The 17,022-nt window shown below is 46.1% G+C and overlaps 1 protein-coding gene across 1 annotated transcript in view; it reads left to right on the forward strand.

Moving 5' to 3' along the window:
* Nucleotides 1-17,022, forward strand: part of nalcn (sodium leak channel, non-selective) — a 225,950-nt gene that overhangs the window by 12,115 nt on the left and 196,813 nt on the right. Inside the window, exons 3-6 of the mRNA XM_078221539.1 lie at nucleotides 11,062-11,145; nucleotides 11,239-11,378; nucleotides 12,940-13,068; nucleotides 16,608-16,759. Of these exons, the coding sequence (XP_078077665.1) occupies nucleotides 11,062-11,145; nucleotides 11,239-11,378; nucleotides 12,940-13,068; nucleotides 16,608-16,759 (505 nt within the window). The remainder of the gene's footprint in view (nucleotides 1-11,061; nucleotides 11,146-11,238; nucleotides 11,379-12,939; nucleotides 13,069-16,607; nucleotides 16,760-17,022) is intronic.

Consider the following 17,022-nt stretch of genomic DNA (forward strand, 5'->3'; position numbering starts at 1 on the left):
CTAAGGGACAATTTTTAACCTGGCCAATCAACCTAACCTGCACATCTTTGGACTGTGGGAGGAAACCGGAGCACCTGGAGGAAACCCACGCAGACACGAGGAGAATGTGCAAACTCCACACAGACAGTGACCTGAGCCGGGAATCGAACCCGGGACCCTGGAGCTGTGAAGCAGCAGTGCTAACCACTGTGCTACCGTGCCGCCCCTAGAATTGAGATATTAAACTACAGTTGGATGCTTTAATTGACAAATTGGGGTGAACTTTGGACTGAAGGCCGACTAACATCCATTTCTGAAGTACAGTTTTATACATGTACAAGTGTAGCTCTGTATTCAAGCATTGAATGTTGGGGTTGTGGGGTTTACACATATTTAAAAATGGCAGCTTTTTTTCCTGCTTTTCTGTGAAGGCCATTGAGAACTTTCCTTTCACGATTAAGTGTTTCCAGGTTGTCAAACGGATAGCGGCTGCAGAGTAAAGCTCCCTCTGATCTGTGCTAACAATCTGCATTTGTCCATTCTTCACTCGTAATTCACCAGTGTGACATTTACACGGTTTCTCATTCCAAACGACCTTTGGATTTGTCAATAATGAATAAAGTACAGGCAGTGGGATAAAGGAAATCTGAACCAGCCGTCCTTACTTTTCCACTTGCCAAACCAGGTGTGAAGGAAGTAATCGTAGAGTCACAGAACACAGAAGGAGGCCATTCAGCCCATTGTGCCTGTGCTGGCCACCCAATGCGCCGCTCTGCTCCTTCCTTACAGCCTTGCGTTTCTTTCCCCTTTTGTGTTTTCATCCAAGATTCCTCTTGAAATTTACTTGGAGTCTGCTTTCATTACCCACACACAAAGAAGTTGATGTGTTTTTTTTTGAAATCTCATCTCTCCCTCTGGTTCTTTTGTCAATCTGTGTCCCTCTGGGTCCTAACCTTCCTGTCAGCGAAAACAGCTTCTCCTTGTTTACTTCTTCAAGACACTCCATGGTTTTGAACAGTAAAAGTCCCTTTAACTTTTTTTGACTTTGAGAACATTCCCAGCTTCTCCACATTAACTGCAGTCCGTCACTCTGCGACCGTTTTGGTAAATCTCCTCCGCTCTCTCTCTGATGCCCTGACATCTTCCTACGTGTGATGTCCAGAACTTGACACAATGCTCCCAGCAGATGCTAACCCAATGTGTTCTGAAGGTTTAGCATCATGCCCTTGCTCTTGCAACACATTCTTTTATTTGGAAAGCCCATGTGCCTTTTTTTTTTAACAACCTTCTGTGCAGTGTGAGTTTATTCATCACAATAACATTACAGAACTGAAATGGAGCTTTTGCTGAGGCAGGTATAATAGTAACACTTAAAAAGCATTTGGATAAGTATATGGGTGGGAAAGGGTTAGAGGAATATGGGCCAAACGCGGGCAATTGGGACTAGCTGGGAGGGCATGGACCGGTTGGGCTGAAGGGCCTGTTTCCGTGCTGTATTGCTCTATGACTCTGTGGAGCCTGAAATGGTTAAAACTGAGAAATAATATGGTTAGGAATGGCTGTAAGGCCATCCAATTCAATACGGTCAGTAATGAAAATCGAAAAGTAAAGTTTATTTATTAGTCACAAGTAGGCTTACATTAACACTGCAATGAAATTACTGTGAAAATCCCCTGGTCGCCACACTCCGGCACCTGTTCGGGTACACTGAGGGAGAATTTAACATGGCCAATCCACCTAACCTGCACGTCTTTCGGAGTGTGGGAGGAAACCGGAGCACCCGGAGGAAACCCACTCAAACACGGGGAGAACGTGCAGACTCCGCACAGACAGTGACCCCAAGCCGGGAATCGAACCTGGCCCTTGGCGCTGTGAGGCAGCAGTGCTGACCGCTGTGCCACCGCGCCACCCCAGAGTGTGCATAAAGTCAGAATTGGCGAAGCACAGATCTCGGAGGGCTGTGGGTGAACACAACCTGGCGTGAGTCAGGACTTGGCCAGCAGCGATCAGTCAGCTCGGGTTTGGACGGTGGTCTGGAGACCAGAGATAGTCGAGTCTGCAAGTGACGAGGAGAAATTGCATTTATTTTCTCTAAATTAGAGGAAGTTCAAAAGATCAGAATATTCAATGGAAATACCATGACTGCTTATTGTCCTGAAGCATGAGTTCTCTGACATGATGCCAGTGAATTAAAGCTACATTAGGTTGTGTTGCTGGAGGGATTTTTGCTTTGGATGGAGCTCAAATATTGTTACAAGCACAAAGACATTCACAGTTGATCAAGTGGTTTATTTTATTGGTCCTGGTGTATGGTGTCACTGGCCAGGCCCAGCATTTATTACCCATCTCTAACTGCCCCTTGGGAAGGTGGTGGTGAGCCGCCGCCTTGAACCGCTGCAGTCCACGTAGTGTGTAGGTACACCCAGGCTGCTGTTAGGGAGGGAGTGCCAGGATTTCGACCCAGTGACAGTGAAGGAACAGCAGATATATTTCCAAGTCAGGATGGTGAGTGGCTTGGAGGGGAACTTGCAGGTGGTAGCGTTCCATGTTTTAAAAATTTTTTTATTAGTCACAAGTAGGCTTACATTAACACTGCAATGAAGTTACTGTGAAAATCCCCTGGTCGCCACACTCCGGCGCCTTTTCGGGTACACTGAGGGAGAATTTAAGCATGGCCAACGCACCCTAACCAGCACGTCTTTTGGACTGTGAGAGGAAACCGGGGCACCCGGAGGAAACCCACGCAGACACGGGGAGAACGTGCAGACTCCGCACAGACAGTGACCCAAGTTGGGAATTGAACCCGCTCCCTGGTGCTGTGAGGCAGCAGTGCTAACCACTGTGCCACCTCATGTATCTGGCTTCCTTGAAAGATGTGTAATCTGTGAAACGGCGTTGCTTTAAATAGTGTGACTTACAGCACAAAATACAGCAAGTTCCTGATTAGGAGAGTAGAGTACATTCAGTAAATGTGGACATCTGTCCATTCTGGTCACTGGTGTCTGCTTCCATTAGACTAGCCATCTGGTAAGTTCAGTCTGGCCTGCCACTGAAGCATCTTTTGTTAAATTTGTTTGTTTATTTTTTCATTAGGAGCTTAATCTATCTTTTCCTTTTTTGTTCAATTTTCAAATTATACAAGTGTGTCGAAAGCTTTATGGTTTTGGAAAATGCAGTAACTGATCCTAACAATACTTTGAAGATGTTCCAACAGAATAATTAAGGAGGGATTGTACTTTGATTCCAATCACATCCCTCCCCTCTGTTTCCATTCCCTCATTACAGTTTTTTCCCACCATCCCTGGAGTCCATACCAGATGGCCAGCTGCACGACATTGATATTGTACATTCTCCTGAGCCCCTTTCTCCAATTCTGCCCTCTTGACCATCCTTGATTTTTATTGTTCTACCATCAGCGAGCGTGCCTTTGGGGACCTGGGCCCTGAGCTCTGGAATTCCCTTCATCTCTCCATGGGCGGCACGGTGGCACAGTGGTTTGCACTGCTGCCTCACAGTGCCAGGGACCCGGGTTCGATTCCAGGCTTGGGTCACTGTCTGTGCGGAGTTTGCACGTTCTCCCGTGTGTGCGTGGGTTTCCTCCGGGTGCTCAGGTTTCCTCCCATACCAAAGACGTGCGGGTTAGGTGGATTGGCCATGCTAAATTGACCCGAGTGTCAGAGGTATGTGCGGGTTTACGGGAATGGGGCCTGGGTAGGATTGAGGTTGGTCCAGACTCGATGGGCCAAATGGCATCCTTCTATACTGTAGGGATTTTATAATCTCTTTCTCCTCCCAGAAGATGCTCATAGAAATCATAGAAACCCTACAGTACAGAAAGAGGCCATTTGGCCCATCGAGTCTGCACCGACCACAATCCCATCCAGGCCCTACCCCCATATCCCTACATATTTTACCCGCTAATCCCTCTAATCTACGCATCCCAGGACACTAAGGGGCAATTTTAGCATGGCCAATCAACCTAACCCGCACATCTTTGGACTGTGGGAGGAAACCGGAGCACCCGGAGGAAACCCACGCAGACACGAGGAGAATGTGCAAACTCCACACAGACAGTCACCCAAGCCGGGAATCGAACCCAGGTCCCTGGAGCTGTGAAGCAGCAGTGCTAACCACTGTGCTACCGTGCTGCTCTTAAAAGCTGCCCTCTTTGGCAATCTTTCCAAATCTCTCATCCTGTGCCTCCGTGTCAAATTTAGTCCGATTACGCTCCTGTGAAGGGCCTTAGGACAGTTTTTTTTTACCATTGCTTTAAAGATGCTAAACAAATGCAGGTTTTTATTGAAAGGTGTAATTAAGTTGGCATTAAAACGCTGAAGGAGCTTTTAATATTTTTCATGTTTTGCTTTTTTTTCAAAATGTGAAGCGATGCAGAAACTGTTGAGTTTTGGAAAGTGGCTCCTGTGGACAATTTGCTTTTTATTTCTACTCAAGAAGTTGACCATCAGTCCTCCTTTCATGAAATGACAAATAATGTGAGATGAAGTGAATTTTGACAGCACTGCTTGTGCTCAGAGCGACTGGAGATGTGTGCGCAGTGTGGTCAGTATTGTACAGGAGAAACACACACATTCACAATGGCTCAAAACATTCAGAAGAATCGAGTTCAAACAAAAACGTCCTCTTTAATTTGCACAAATTTTAAATGCTTGATGCTGGCCTGATCGGGGGAAGACGGTGGCATACCGTCACTCTGCTAGCTATCCAAACACCCAAGATAATGCCCCGGGGGTTCCTGTGTTCAAATCCCACTGCGACAGCTGGTGGATTTAATTAATAAAAAATCCGGAATTGAAAGCCAGCCTCAGTGATGGTGACTAGGAAACTGTCATTAATTGTCGCAAATGTTTCCTCTTGTGGGAGAATCTAGAACTAGCGGCCACTCGGAGTCCCTAAATATTCTTAAGGCAGAGCGAGCGAGGGGATGAAAGGTCATCAGGGGTAGGAGGTTACTGGGGGTCAGTGGGAATGTGGAGTTGAGGTTATAAATAGGTCAGCCACGATCTTATTGAAGGCAGAGCAGAGGTCAAGAGGCTGAGTGATGTACTGCTCCTAATTCGTCATTTGTACATTCATAAAACCCCACCTGGTTTACCAGCCCTTTAGGGATAGAAATTTGCCATCCTTACCTGGCCTGGGCTACATGTGGTTCCATAACCACGACAACATGGTTGACTCTTAACTCTGTTATCATCTCAGTTGCAGGACATCACTGCAGGAGTTTCTCAGGGTAGCATTCTGGACCCAACCATCTTCAGCTGCTTCACCAGTGGCCTTCCTTCCTTCGTAAGGTCAGAGGTGGGGATGGTTGATGATGATGCACAATGTTCAGCAGAATTTGCGCTTCCTCAGATACTGATGTAGTTCATGTTCAAATGCAGCAAGATGTGGACAATATCCAGGCTTGAGCTGACAAGTGGCAAGTAACATTCACGTCACATATGTGCCAGATAATAACCTTCTCCAAGAAGAGAGTATCTAACCATCGCTTCTTGACATTCAAAGGCATTACTATCACCGACTAGCCATATAAATACTGTGGCGATACGAGCAGGTCAGGGGCTCTGAATCTTGGGGCAATTAACTCACTTGCTGACCCCCCAATGTCTGTCCACCATCTACAAGTCACAAGTCAGGAGTGTCATAGAATCATAGAAACCCTACAGTACAGAAAGAGACCATTCGGCCCATCGAGTCTGCATCGACCACAATCCCACCCAGACCCTACCCCCATATCCCTACATATTTTACCCACTAATCCCTCTAACCTATGCATCTCAGGACACTAAGGGGCAATTTTTAACATAGCCAATCAACCTAACCCGCACATCTTTGGACTGTGGGAGGAAACCGGAGCACCCGGAGGAAACCCACGCAGACACGAGGAGAATGTGCAAACTCCACACAGACAGTGACCCAAGCCGGGAATCGAACCCAGGTCCCTGGAGCTGTGAAGCAGCAGTGCTAACCACTGTGCTACCGTGCCACCCTGTGATGGAATAGTCTCCCCTCACCTGGATGAGTGCAGCTCCAACAACACTCAAGAAGCTCTAACATCCAGGACAAAGCAACCCACTTGATTGGCATCCCATTTACAAACATTCACTCCCTGCACCACCGACACAGTGGCAGCTGTATGTACCATCGAAAAGTCACACAGCAGTAACTCACCAAGGCTCCTTCAACAGCGCCTTCCAAATCTGTGACCTCTACCACTTAGAAGGACAAGGGCGGCAGGTGCATGAGATTAGCACCACCAGGAAGTTCCCCTCCAAGTCGCCCACCATCCTGACATGGAAATATATTGCTGTTCCTTCATTTTCACTGGATCAAAATCCTGGAACTCCCTCCCTAACAGCAGTGCAGATGTACCTACACCACACGGACTGCAGCAGTTCACCAGCTTCCCAAAGGCAATTCGGGATGGGAAGTAAATACTGGTCGAGCCACGTCCTGTAAAATGAATAAAATGAAATTGCTCTGAAGGACAATTAGGGATGGGGAACACATGCTGACCTTGCTAGCATCACCCACACCCCATGAAAGAATTTTTTAAAAATTAACAGTGATAGTTAGGGACCCCTGGTGAAGAACAAAGAACAGTACAGCACAGGAACAGGCCCTTCGGCCCACCAAGTCTGTGCCGACACAGATGCCCCTCTAATCTAATATTTTCTTGCCTCTACATGGTCCATATCCCTCTATTCGCTGCCTATTCATGTATCTATCCAGGTGCCTCTTCAACGTTGTTATAGAATCTGCTTCCACCACCTCCTCCGGCAGCGCGTTCCAGCCATTCACCACCCTCTGTGTGAAAAACTTGCCCCTTACATCTCTTTCAAACTTTCCCCCTCTCACTTTCAACCTATGCCCCGAGTAATTGACCCTTCGACCCTGGGAAAAAGACTCTGATTATCCACTCTATCCAAGCCTGTCATAATCTTGTAAACCTCTACCGGGTCCCCCCTCATCCTCCGACGCTCCAATGAAAACAATGCAAGTTTGTTCAACCTTTCTTCACAGTCCATATCCTCCAAACCAGGCAACATCCTGGTAAATCTCTTCTGCACCCTTTCCAATGCATCAACATCCTTCCGGTGGTGTGGCGACCAGAATTGTACACAATACTCCAAATGCGGCCTAACCAAAGTCTTATACAGCTGCAACATGATTTTCCAATTCCAATACTCAACTGATCGATGAAAGCCTTCTTGACACCTTGTCCATCTGAGTTGCCACCTTCAGGGAACTGTGGATCTGCACAACTATATCCCTCTGTATGCTAATATTTTTAAGAGCTCTACCATTTTCTGTATACTTTCCTTCTACAGTAAACGTTCCAAATCGCATCACCTCACATTTGTCCGGGTTAAAATCCAGCTGCCATCTTTTGGCCCGGGTCTCCAGCCGATTTATATCCTGCTGTATCCTCTGACAATCCTCCTCACTATCCGCTACTCCCCCAATTTTTGTATCATCTGTAAATTTACTAATGAGACCACTGACATTTTCCTCCAAATCATTTATATATATTACAAACAACAGAGGTTCCAGCACTGATCCTTGTGGAACACCGCTTGTCACAGACCTCCAGTTAGAAAAGTACCCTTCTACTGCTACTCCCTGCTTTCTATGCCCAAGCCTGTTTTGTATCCATTTTACCAGCTCACCTTGGATCCCATGTGACTTCGCCTTCTGTATCAGCCTGCCATGAGGAGCCTTATCGCAGACTTTACTAAATTCCATGTATACAACATCCACTGCTCTGGACTTTTTCTTGTCACTCAATCAAGTTTGTGAGACACGACCTCCCTTTCACAAAACCATGCTGCCTATCGCTAATAAGCCTATTCTCTTCCAGATGTGAGTACGTCCTGTCCCTAAGAATCTTCTCCAATAATTTCCCCACCACTGATGTGAGGCTCACAGGCTGTAATTTCCCAGATTGTCTCTTCTGCCCTTCTTAAACAGAGGAACAATGTCAGCGACTCTCCAATCCTCTGGTACCTCGCCTGTGGCTAAAGAGGATACAATGAATTTGGACAAGGCCTCAGCAATTTCTTCCGTCGCCTCTCTCAGTATCCTGGGATAGACCCTATCTGGCCCTGGGGACTTGTCCACATTAATGTTTTTCAAAACCTCCAATACCTCCTCCCTTTTCATCTCAACATGTCCTAGAATGTCCACCTTTCTATACTCACCATCCACCACATCCTCCTTTGTGAATACTGATGCAAAGTACTCATTAAGGAGCTCATCCACCTCATCTGGCTCCACACACAAATTCTCTCCACTGTCCGTAAGTGGACCTACCCTTTACTTAGCTACCCTCTTCCTCCTTATACACGCATAAAAAGCCTTGGGATTCTCTTTAATCCAGCCTGCCAAGGACATTTCATGGCCCCTTTTTGCCCTTCTCAGTCCCTGTTTAAGCTTTCCTGCTATCTTTGTATTCCTCAAAAGCCTTATCAGTTTTCAATTTCCGGAAATTTATGTATGCCTCCTTCTTTTTCACTAAGCCCACAATCTCTCGTCATCCAGGGTTCCCGAATCTTGCCATCTTTATCCTTCATTTTCACAGGAACATACTTGTCTGAATTGTTAACAATTGACTTTTCAAAGACTCCCACATATCGGATGTGGATTTACCTTCAAACAGCCACCCCCAGTCTACATTCACTAGCTCCTGCCTAACACTGTTGTAGTTAGTCTTCCTGCAGTTTAGTTCTTTCACTCTGGGTCTACTTCTATCCTTTTCTACAAGTATCTTGAAACTTATAGAATTGTGTTCACTGTTCCCCAAATGGTCCCCCCACTGAGACATTAATCACCTGTCCAGGCTCGTTTCCCAGAACCAGGTCTAAGATAGACTCTTCCCGAGTTGGACGATCTGCATATTGCCTCAAGAAGCACTCTTGGACACATTGAACAAGCTCTGCCCTGTCCAGGCCCCTGGCACTAAAGGAATCCCAGTCTATCTTGGGGAAGTTAAAATCGCCCATCACAACAACCCTGTTGTTTCTGCATCTTTCCATAATCTGCTGACGTATCAGTTCCTCCACTTCACGCTGGCTGTTGGGAGGTCTGTAATACAACCCCAACAGTGTGATTGCACCGCTCCTGTTCCTGAGAAGGTTGCACGGGATGAGTGAAGAGGGTCAGGGAGGATTAGTGAAGCATTGGGATGACTTGGAAGGGTTAATTCAGGTTCAGGATGGTTCTGAAGGGTTAATTCAGATTCAGGATGGTTCTGAAGGGTTAATTCAGGTTTGGGATGTGTCGGAAGGGTTGATCCAGGTTTAGGATGGTTCTGAAGGGTTGGTTCGGGATGATTTGGAAGGGTTAATTCAGGTTCAGGGTGATTTTGAAGGGTTAATTCAGATTCAGGGTGATTTTGAAGGGTTAATTCAGATTCAGGGTGATTTTGAAGGGTTAATTCAGGTTCAGGACGGTTCTGAAAGGTTAGTTCAGGTTTGGAAAGGTCAGAGAGGTTAGTAAAAGTTTGAGATGATTCAGACACCTTGTGAAAATGGAGGAGGATGTAAAGCAAGAAGGTTGCATTTAAGCTTTAATCTTTTGAATTGGCTGGGGAGCGGAAATGTGTTCAGTTTGACCAGATTTGAAACACCATTTGGTCCCTGTGATTCTAACCACATGTTCTTTTCTATTTTCTGCTGTTTTCTGTCATGGTTGGGGTTATATTTGCAGGTCGCAAAGCAGTTTTCTTTGTGTTTCATCCATCACGAGTGTTAGGATTTTGTGTTCCCTCCTTCCCATCTGATTTAAGACTCGAGCAATCCAATGAAATGTGTTGGACGTCAGACTGTAAGAACCTGTGCCAGGCGAGGTGTGGCAGCCTGTAATATTGCAGTATCACCAATTAGCGTAACTGGCATTCTGCAGTTTTTTTTCATTCGTTCCTGGGACATGGGCATCGCTGGCAGGCCAGCATTTATTGCCCATCCCTACTTGCCCAAGAGTCATCCACATTGCTGTGGCTCTGGAGTCACAGGTAGGCCAGACCAGGTAAGGACGGCAGATTTCCTTCCCTAAAGGACATTAGTGACCCAGATGGGTTTTCTGACAATTGACAACGGCTTCATGGTCATCAGTAGATTCTTAATTCTAGATTTTTTCTTAATTGAATTCAAATTCCACCATCTGCCATGGCGGGATTCGAACCTAGGCCCCCAGAACATTCACTGAGTTCCTGGATTAATAGTCTAGCAATAAGACCACTGGGTCATCGCCTCCCCCAGCATAGGTTTTCCCATTGGATCAAGGTTTGCAGGAGAGCCTCCAATAAAATGTGCATTAAATATGTTGAATTTAGTATATATTTTTTGTGATTTTTGTTTTTAATGATGATGGATGCTTTCTGCACTGTTGTGAAGCAATGGTGATGGATTTAACATACACAGGACTAGATTCTCTTTCAAGCTTTTGACAGTCCAACGATGTCCAATGCCATCATTTTGAGAAACTACATATTCAATTGGAATAAATAAAGCCAGATTGTCTGTTCTGAGTTTGGAAATGCTGCTGTTCTGAATGCAAGATGAGTTAATTAAGTGACCCAGAGTACACAGTTGTTCAGTTGTTGAGCATTGCCTTTCTTTTAGTTCAGGTTCACTTCTTAAAGTTTCACCTGAAAACCTGGTACTTCATATGTTTGATGTCAAATTAATTTGATGCTTAACATTATCCTAACCTTTCCTCTGCGTGCATTTTGTTTTCCAAGCTAATTATCGTGGAAAAAATCTGATTATTTCAAGAAATTATGCATTTACTCTGGTCCCATTCCATCCATTTGCCTTAAACTGGGGGCAAGCATTCAGAAAAATCGCTTGAATGGGTAATGCACAGTTTATGGAATGATGTGAATGGAAGCAAGTGGCCCATCCTTCCAGCTCTTTGAATGAAATATCCAACAAATACTCTCAATCCTTGCCAATCCTTCTTTTCAGGAAGATAATCAAGCTCTCAGGAGGTTGAATATTGTTAACTGCATTTTTTTATTCATCCAGTTCTGCTAATTGATGAGGGTTAATTCTTGTTCTGCAGGGTGATAACTCCTATGTGAAGGATCGATGGTGCGTATTCGATGGATTTATGGTCTTTTGTCTCTGGGTCTCCCTGGTGTTGCAGGTATTGCTGAATAGTTCACGGTATCAGTTTCTGATCTTTCCGCAGAGTTAAACTGTCAAACTCGATGACATATTCCGAATTGTTATTTTTCAGGTTTTTGAAATAGCTCAGATAGTTGACCAGATGTCACCCCTCAGTATGCTCCGAATCCCAAGACCACTCATCATGATTCGAGCATTCCGAATCTATTTTCGCTTTGAGCTTCCGCGCACACGGATCACAAACATCCTGAAGTAAGAGCGAATGAAGAGCTTCCATTTCTGTAGCGTCTTTCCCAATCGCAGGACCTCCCCACCCAATGCAATTAGCAGCCGGTGGAAGATATTTTGAAAGCATTCACTGTTGAAATGTAGGAAACCTGGCAACCAATTTGTGCACAGCAAGATCCCACTAACAACAATGTGATAATGACCAGATGGTCTGGTTTTTTTTTAGTGATGTTACTGTCAGTCAGGATACCAAGAAAGTTTTCTGGCTCCTCTTTGAATAGTGTCACAGGATCTTGTACATCCACCTGAGAGAAAAGGCCATAGAATCATATCATGGAATCTCTACAGTGCTGGAGGAGGCCATTTGGCCCATTGAGCCTGTACCAGCAACATCCCCACCCAGGCCTATCCCCGTAAAGACAAGATGAGGCCTTGGTTTAGCACCACGGCGGCACGGTAGCACAGTGCTTGGCACTGCTGCTTCACAGCGCCAGGGACTCGGGTTCGATTCTCGGCTTGGGTCACTGTCTGTGCGGAGTTTACACGTTCTCCCCGTGTCTGCGTAGGTTTCCTCCGGGTGCTCCAGTTTCCTTCCACATTCTGAAAGACGTGCTGGTTAGGTGCATTGACCTCAACAGGTGCCGGACTGTGACGACTAGGGGAATGTCACAGTAACTTCATTGCAGTGTTAATGTAAGCCTACTTGTGACACTAATATATAAACTTAAACTTTAACATTTCACCCCTGAGAGTGCAGCGTTCCCTCAGTCCTGCAATACAGTGGCACAGTGGTTAGCACTGCTGCCTCACAGCACCAGGGACACGGGTTCAAATCCTGGCTTGGGTCACTGTCTGCATGGAGTCTGCACATTCTCCCCATGTCTGCGTGGGTTTCCTCCGGGTGCTCGGGTTTCCTCCCACAGTCCAAAAGACGTGCTGGTTCGGTACATTGGCCGTGATAAATTCTCCCTCAGTGTACCCGAAAAGGTGCCAGAGTGTGGTGACTAGGAGATTTTCACAGTAACTTCATTGCAGTGTTAATGTAAGCCTGTTCATGACATGTGGCACTAATAAATAAACTTAGAAATATCAGTCTGGATATTTTTGGTGCTCCAGTCTTTGGAGTCAGATTTGAACCCACGACCTTCGAGCTTTCTGATCAGTGGGTGAGCGACAGAGCCACAATAGATGACTAAAAAAGTTTAAAGTTTATTTATTAATGTCACAAGTAGGCTTACATTAACACTGCAATGAAGTTACTATGAAATTCCCCTAGTTGCCACACTCCGGCGCCTGTTCGTGTACACTAAGGGAGATTTTAGCACGGCCAATGCACCTAACCAGTACGTCTTTCGGACTGTGGAAGGAAAATGGAGCACTCGGAGGAAGCAGACACTGGGAGAACGTGCAGACTCTGCACAGACAGTGACCCAAGCGGGAATCAAACCTGGGTCCCTGGCGCTGTGAGGCAGCAGTGCTAACCAGTGCGCCTCTGTGCCGCCCCAATGTGATGTTCCCTATCATTGTCTGTTAATTGTTTACCAATAATGAACACTGTTTACATCATCACATTGCTTTCCTACAGACGATCCGGGGAACAAATCTGGAGTGTATCCATTTTCCTGCTCTTCTTCCTGCTCTTGTACGGAATTTTGGGAGTTCAGATGTTTGGCACCTTCACCTACCATTGTGTCACCAACGACACGCAGCCAGGGTGAGCAGTGAGCTTACAAATGTTGCTTTCCTCACTCAGTAATATTTATTATTCTTTCCAAGTTGTTGGCCTGGTGAGTTTTTTAAAATTAAGTTTAAAATGATTTCTGTTTCCTATTGGTGTTATGCTGTAAATCCATCGTATTAACTGTGCTGGTCTGATCTTCAGAGGAATACTTACTTTAGGCTGATGAGGAGGAGGCGATATTCAGCCTCTCACACCTACTCTACGATCCAATTGGACACTTTTTCATCGGCTCTTTCTTGCTTTCATAATCCTTTATACAAACAGTTACATGGTAGCGCAGAACTTGAGTATTAATGAAAAAAGACATATGCTGTCGAAGCTTTTCATCTTGTACTCATCAGGATATATTCACAAGAAAACCCAACATCAAAGGGAACAACAATTTATACTGCATGAGAAAACAGTGCTGATTGGTTGGTAGAGGGGATGCCATGGAGATCGTTCGACATTCTAGCCTAATGGTCAAATGTAACGCTCAAGGAAGCCATAGGCATTTGTACTGTCTCACTGTACCATGGTGATCTGGACCCTCCACCATTGTGTGAATCTATATCATTGGAATTATGGACTTAGCAACTCGCACACTTTGAGTTCAGTTTTACCAACACCATGTGCACCCAAATCGATGGTGTTGCCATGGGATCCTCTCAACATTCCGCTCTCACAAACACCTTTGTCGGTTTCTATGAGAAACGTGCCTTGGATGGAATGCCACCAGCGTCCGACCTCCGGTGTATTTCTGTTCTGTAGATGATCCATTTGCTGCATTTCAGAGTTTCCACACGCACCTTACTCTGCTCCATCCTCTGCTCCGATTCATCTTTTGAAATGGCGCAGACAAATGAGCTCTCTTTCCTCGGTGCGCTGGTTGAGAAATCTGCCGGTGGGTTCTCCACCCCTGTCGACCGCGAGCCTCGCTGCATTGGTCAGTCTCAGCATTGGGATTCTTACAGTTCCACACGCTACGAGATTGGCCTTTTCAGTAAGCGCACAGACAGAACCCGAGCCGTCTGCTCACTGTGTGAGCTGATGCTGCAATAGAGAACATCTAAACTATCCTCCAGAATAATGGCTACCCTGATCAGATCATTGCTGACTATATATCACACAAACTCAAGCACGGGACCAAGGTCAACACTTTCAGTCCTGAAAAGTGCCCAGTCTTCACGGATTACCTGGAAAGTAAGGTATCTCCAAAAGTTGAACACAGGTGAAGCTAGTTGTTTAATGTGGCTCCTATACAGTAGCAACACGAGTGATATTCGCCACTAACAGGATGCTGCCATTAAACCAAAATGAGGTCTATCTCGCAAATGAGTAACAAGCTATATGAATGTCAGTGCCAGTGTAATGCCAGGTATGTACGTCGTACATCCCAATGCCTACAGTAAGAAGTCTCTCAACACCAGGTTAAAGTCCAACAGGTTTATTTGGAATCATGAGCTTTCGGAGTGCTGCCCCTTCATCACGTGGTTTACTTTGCCAACTGTCCTGATGAATGAAAGATGAAAAACTTTGACAGCACGTCTCTTTTCTCAGCAATGCTCAAAGTATGTACCACCAAATGAGTACATTATCTGTGGGAGCTTGCTATGCACAAAATTATCCAATGAAGGAGCAGCGCTCTGAAAGCTCGTGATTCCAAATAAACCTGTTGGACTTTAGCCTGGTGTTGTGAGGCTTCTTACTGTGTTCACCCCAGTCCAACGCCAACATCTCCACATCATCCTAATGACTGACGGATCATAACAAACGACATGTCCCCTCAGCTGTTCACAACAGACAAGGCATCAAACATTCCCAATCACTCCATGCTTGCTAGGTTTCTGCGATTGGGCAACACTTGCTTAATAATCACGAATGAGCTAAGAATACACCCAGTAAGAAGTCTCACAACACCAGGTTAAAGTCCAACAGGTTTATTTGGTAGCAAACGCCACTCGCTTTCGGAGCGCTGCTCCTTCGTCAGGTGGAGTGGAAATCTGCCTCTGACAAAGGGGCAGCTCTCCGAAAGCTAGTGGCGTTTGCTACCAAATAAACCTGTTGGACTTTAACCTGGTGTTGTGAGACTCCTTAGTGTGTTTACCCCAGCCCAACGCCGGCATCTCCACACTGAGAATACACTAACAGCCAATATAAGGTTACCAGTCAGGCTCGCACTGTGGCACGCTACATATATTCACACGTGGAACCCTGTCCATTACAAACACAACAAGTCCACACATTGCGCCTTTTACAACTCAACAAAATCTTAGGGAACAGCCATTTCCTGACTCATTCCCCATGGCAATGACTTGACCAATCAGAGTTCATCTGCCTGGTCTGTATTTAAACAAAAGCTTGGCAGCAAACTGTTCCTTGACAAATTCTCCATGGCACTGGCTCTACCAATCAGAATCCACTTGCCAACTATTTTGCGGCCTCTCCTCATGTAGTTGTCATTCTCTTTCAGATTTGGTTTTCTTGCAAATCTGTCCTGCTGAGTGCAGGCTGAAAAGTTTTGACAGCATGTGCTTTTTCTTTCAGTAATCTTTAATATCCTTATCCAATTAAAAACCTACCATTCAGAGCTTTGAGGTGTTGAATGGACCTTCAGCCTCACTTCTGTGCATGGGGGCTGGGGGGCAGGGGGGAGAAACAGATTTCCACTCCCTTCTGTGTGAAGAAATGCTTCCTGTCATAGAATCCAACAGTGCAGAAGGAGATCATTCGGCCCATCGAGTCTGCACCGACTCAGAATCTTAAACAGGCCCACACTCCCACCCAATCCCTGTAACCCCCTAATCCCTCTAACCTGCACATCTTTGGACACTAATGGGCAATTTAGCATGGCCAATCCACCTAGCCTGAACATCTTTAGACTGTGGGGGGGGCAGTGGCACAGTGGTTAGCCCTGCTGCCTCACAGAGCCAGGGACCCGGGTTCAATTCTGGCCTCGGGTGACTGTGTTGCATTTGCACATTCTCCCCGTGTCTGCATGGGTTTCCTTCAGGTGCTCTGGTTTCGTCCCACAGTCCAAACATTTGCAGGTTAGGTTGATTGGCCATGGTAAAATTGCCCCTTAGTGTCAAGGGGGTTAGCAGGGTAAATATGTGGGGTTAGTGGGAGAGGGCCTGGGTGGATTGTGGACGGTGCAGACTTGATGAGCCAAATGGCCTCCTTCTGCACTATAGGCATTCTATGGAAACCGGAACATCCAGAGGAAACCCACGCAGTCACTGGGGGAGTATGTGCAAACTCTACACAGAAGCTGGATAACCACACGAGGGAGAACGCAGTAGAAGGAGATGCTGATAGGGTGAGATGATGAGAGGGGTGGGTAGAGACTCTTATGGAGCAGAAACACCCATTCCGATAAGATGGGCTGAATGGCCTGTTTCTGTGCCTTCGACTCACTGTATTGGAAATTGGTGAAATGATTGGCACAGGTATTACAGCTCCCACCCTTATTGCTGTGATTGTTCAAGTGATGCTGTTATAAAGGTGACAGAAATATTCCTTCTGCTCTACAGGAACGTGACCTGGAATAACCTGGCTATTCCCGACACCCACTGCTCACCAGATGGAGAGGGATATCAGTGTCCACTCGGATTCAAGTGCATGGACCTCGAGGAGCTGGGTCTCACCAGGCAGGAGCTGGGCTACAGTGGATTTAATGAACTCGGTCTGATGTGTTTTTAACAACTCGCTTTTCCACTTTTTAATTAAAAAGTGTTCAATGTTGAGAACAGGTTGTAGAACAGGTGGGCAGCACGGTGGCACAGTGGTTAGCGCTGCTGCCTCACAGCACCAGGGACCCAGGTTCGATTCCCGGTCTGTGTGGAGTTTGCACATTCTCCCCATGTCTGCGTGGGTTTCCTCCCACGGTTCAAAGATGTGTGGGTTAGGTGGATTGGCCATGGTAAATGTTTGGGGTTATGGGAACAG

This window comes from Mustelus asterias, chromosome 10 (genome assembly GCF_964213995.1).
Source record: "Mustelus asterias chromosome 10, sMusAst1.hap1.1, whole genome shotgun sequence".
NCBI lineage: Eukaryota > Metazoa > Chordata > Chondrichthyes > Carcharhiniformes > Triakidae > Mustelus > Mustelus asterias.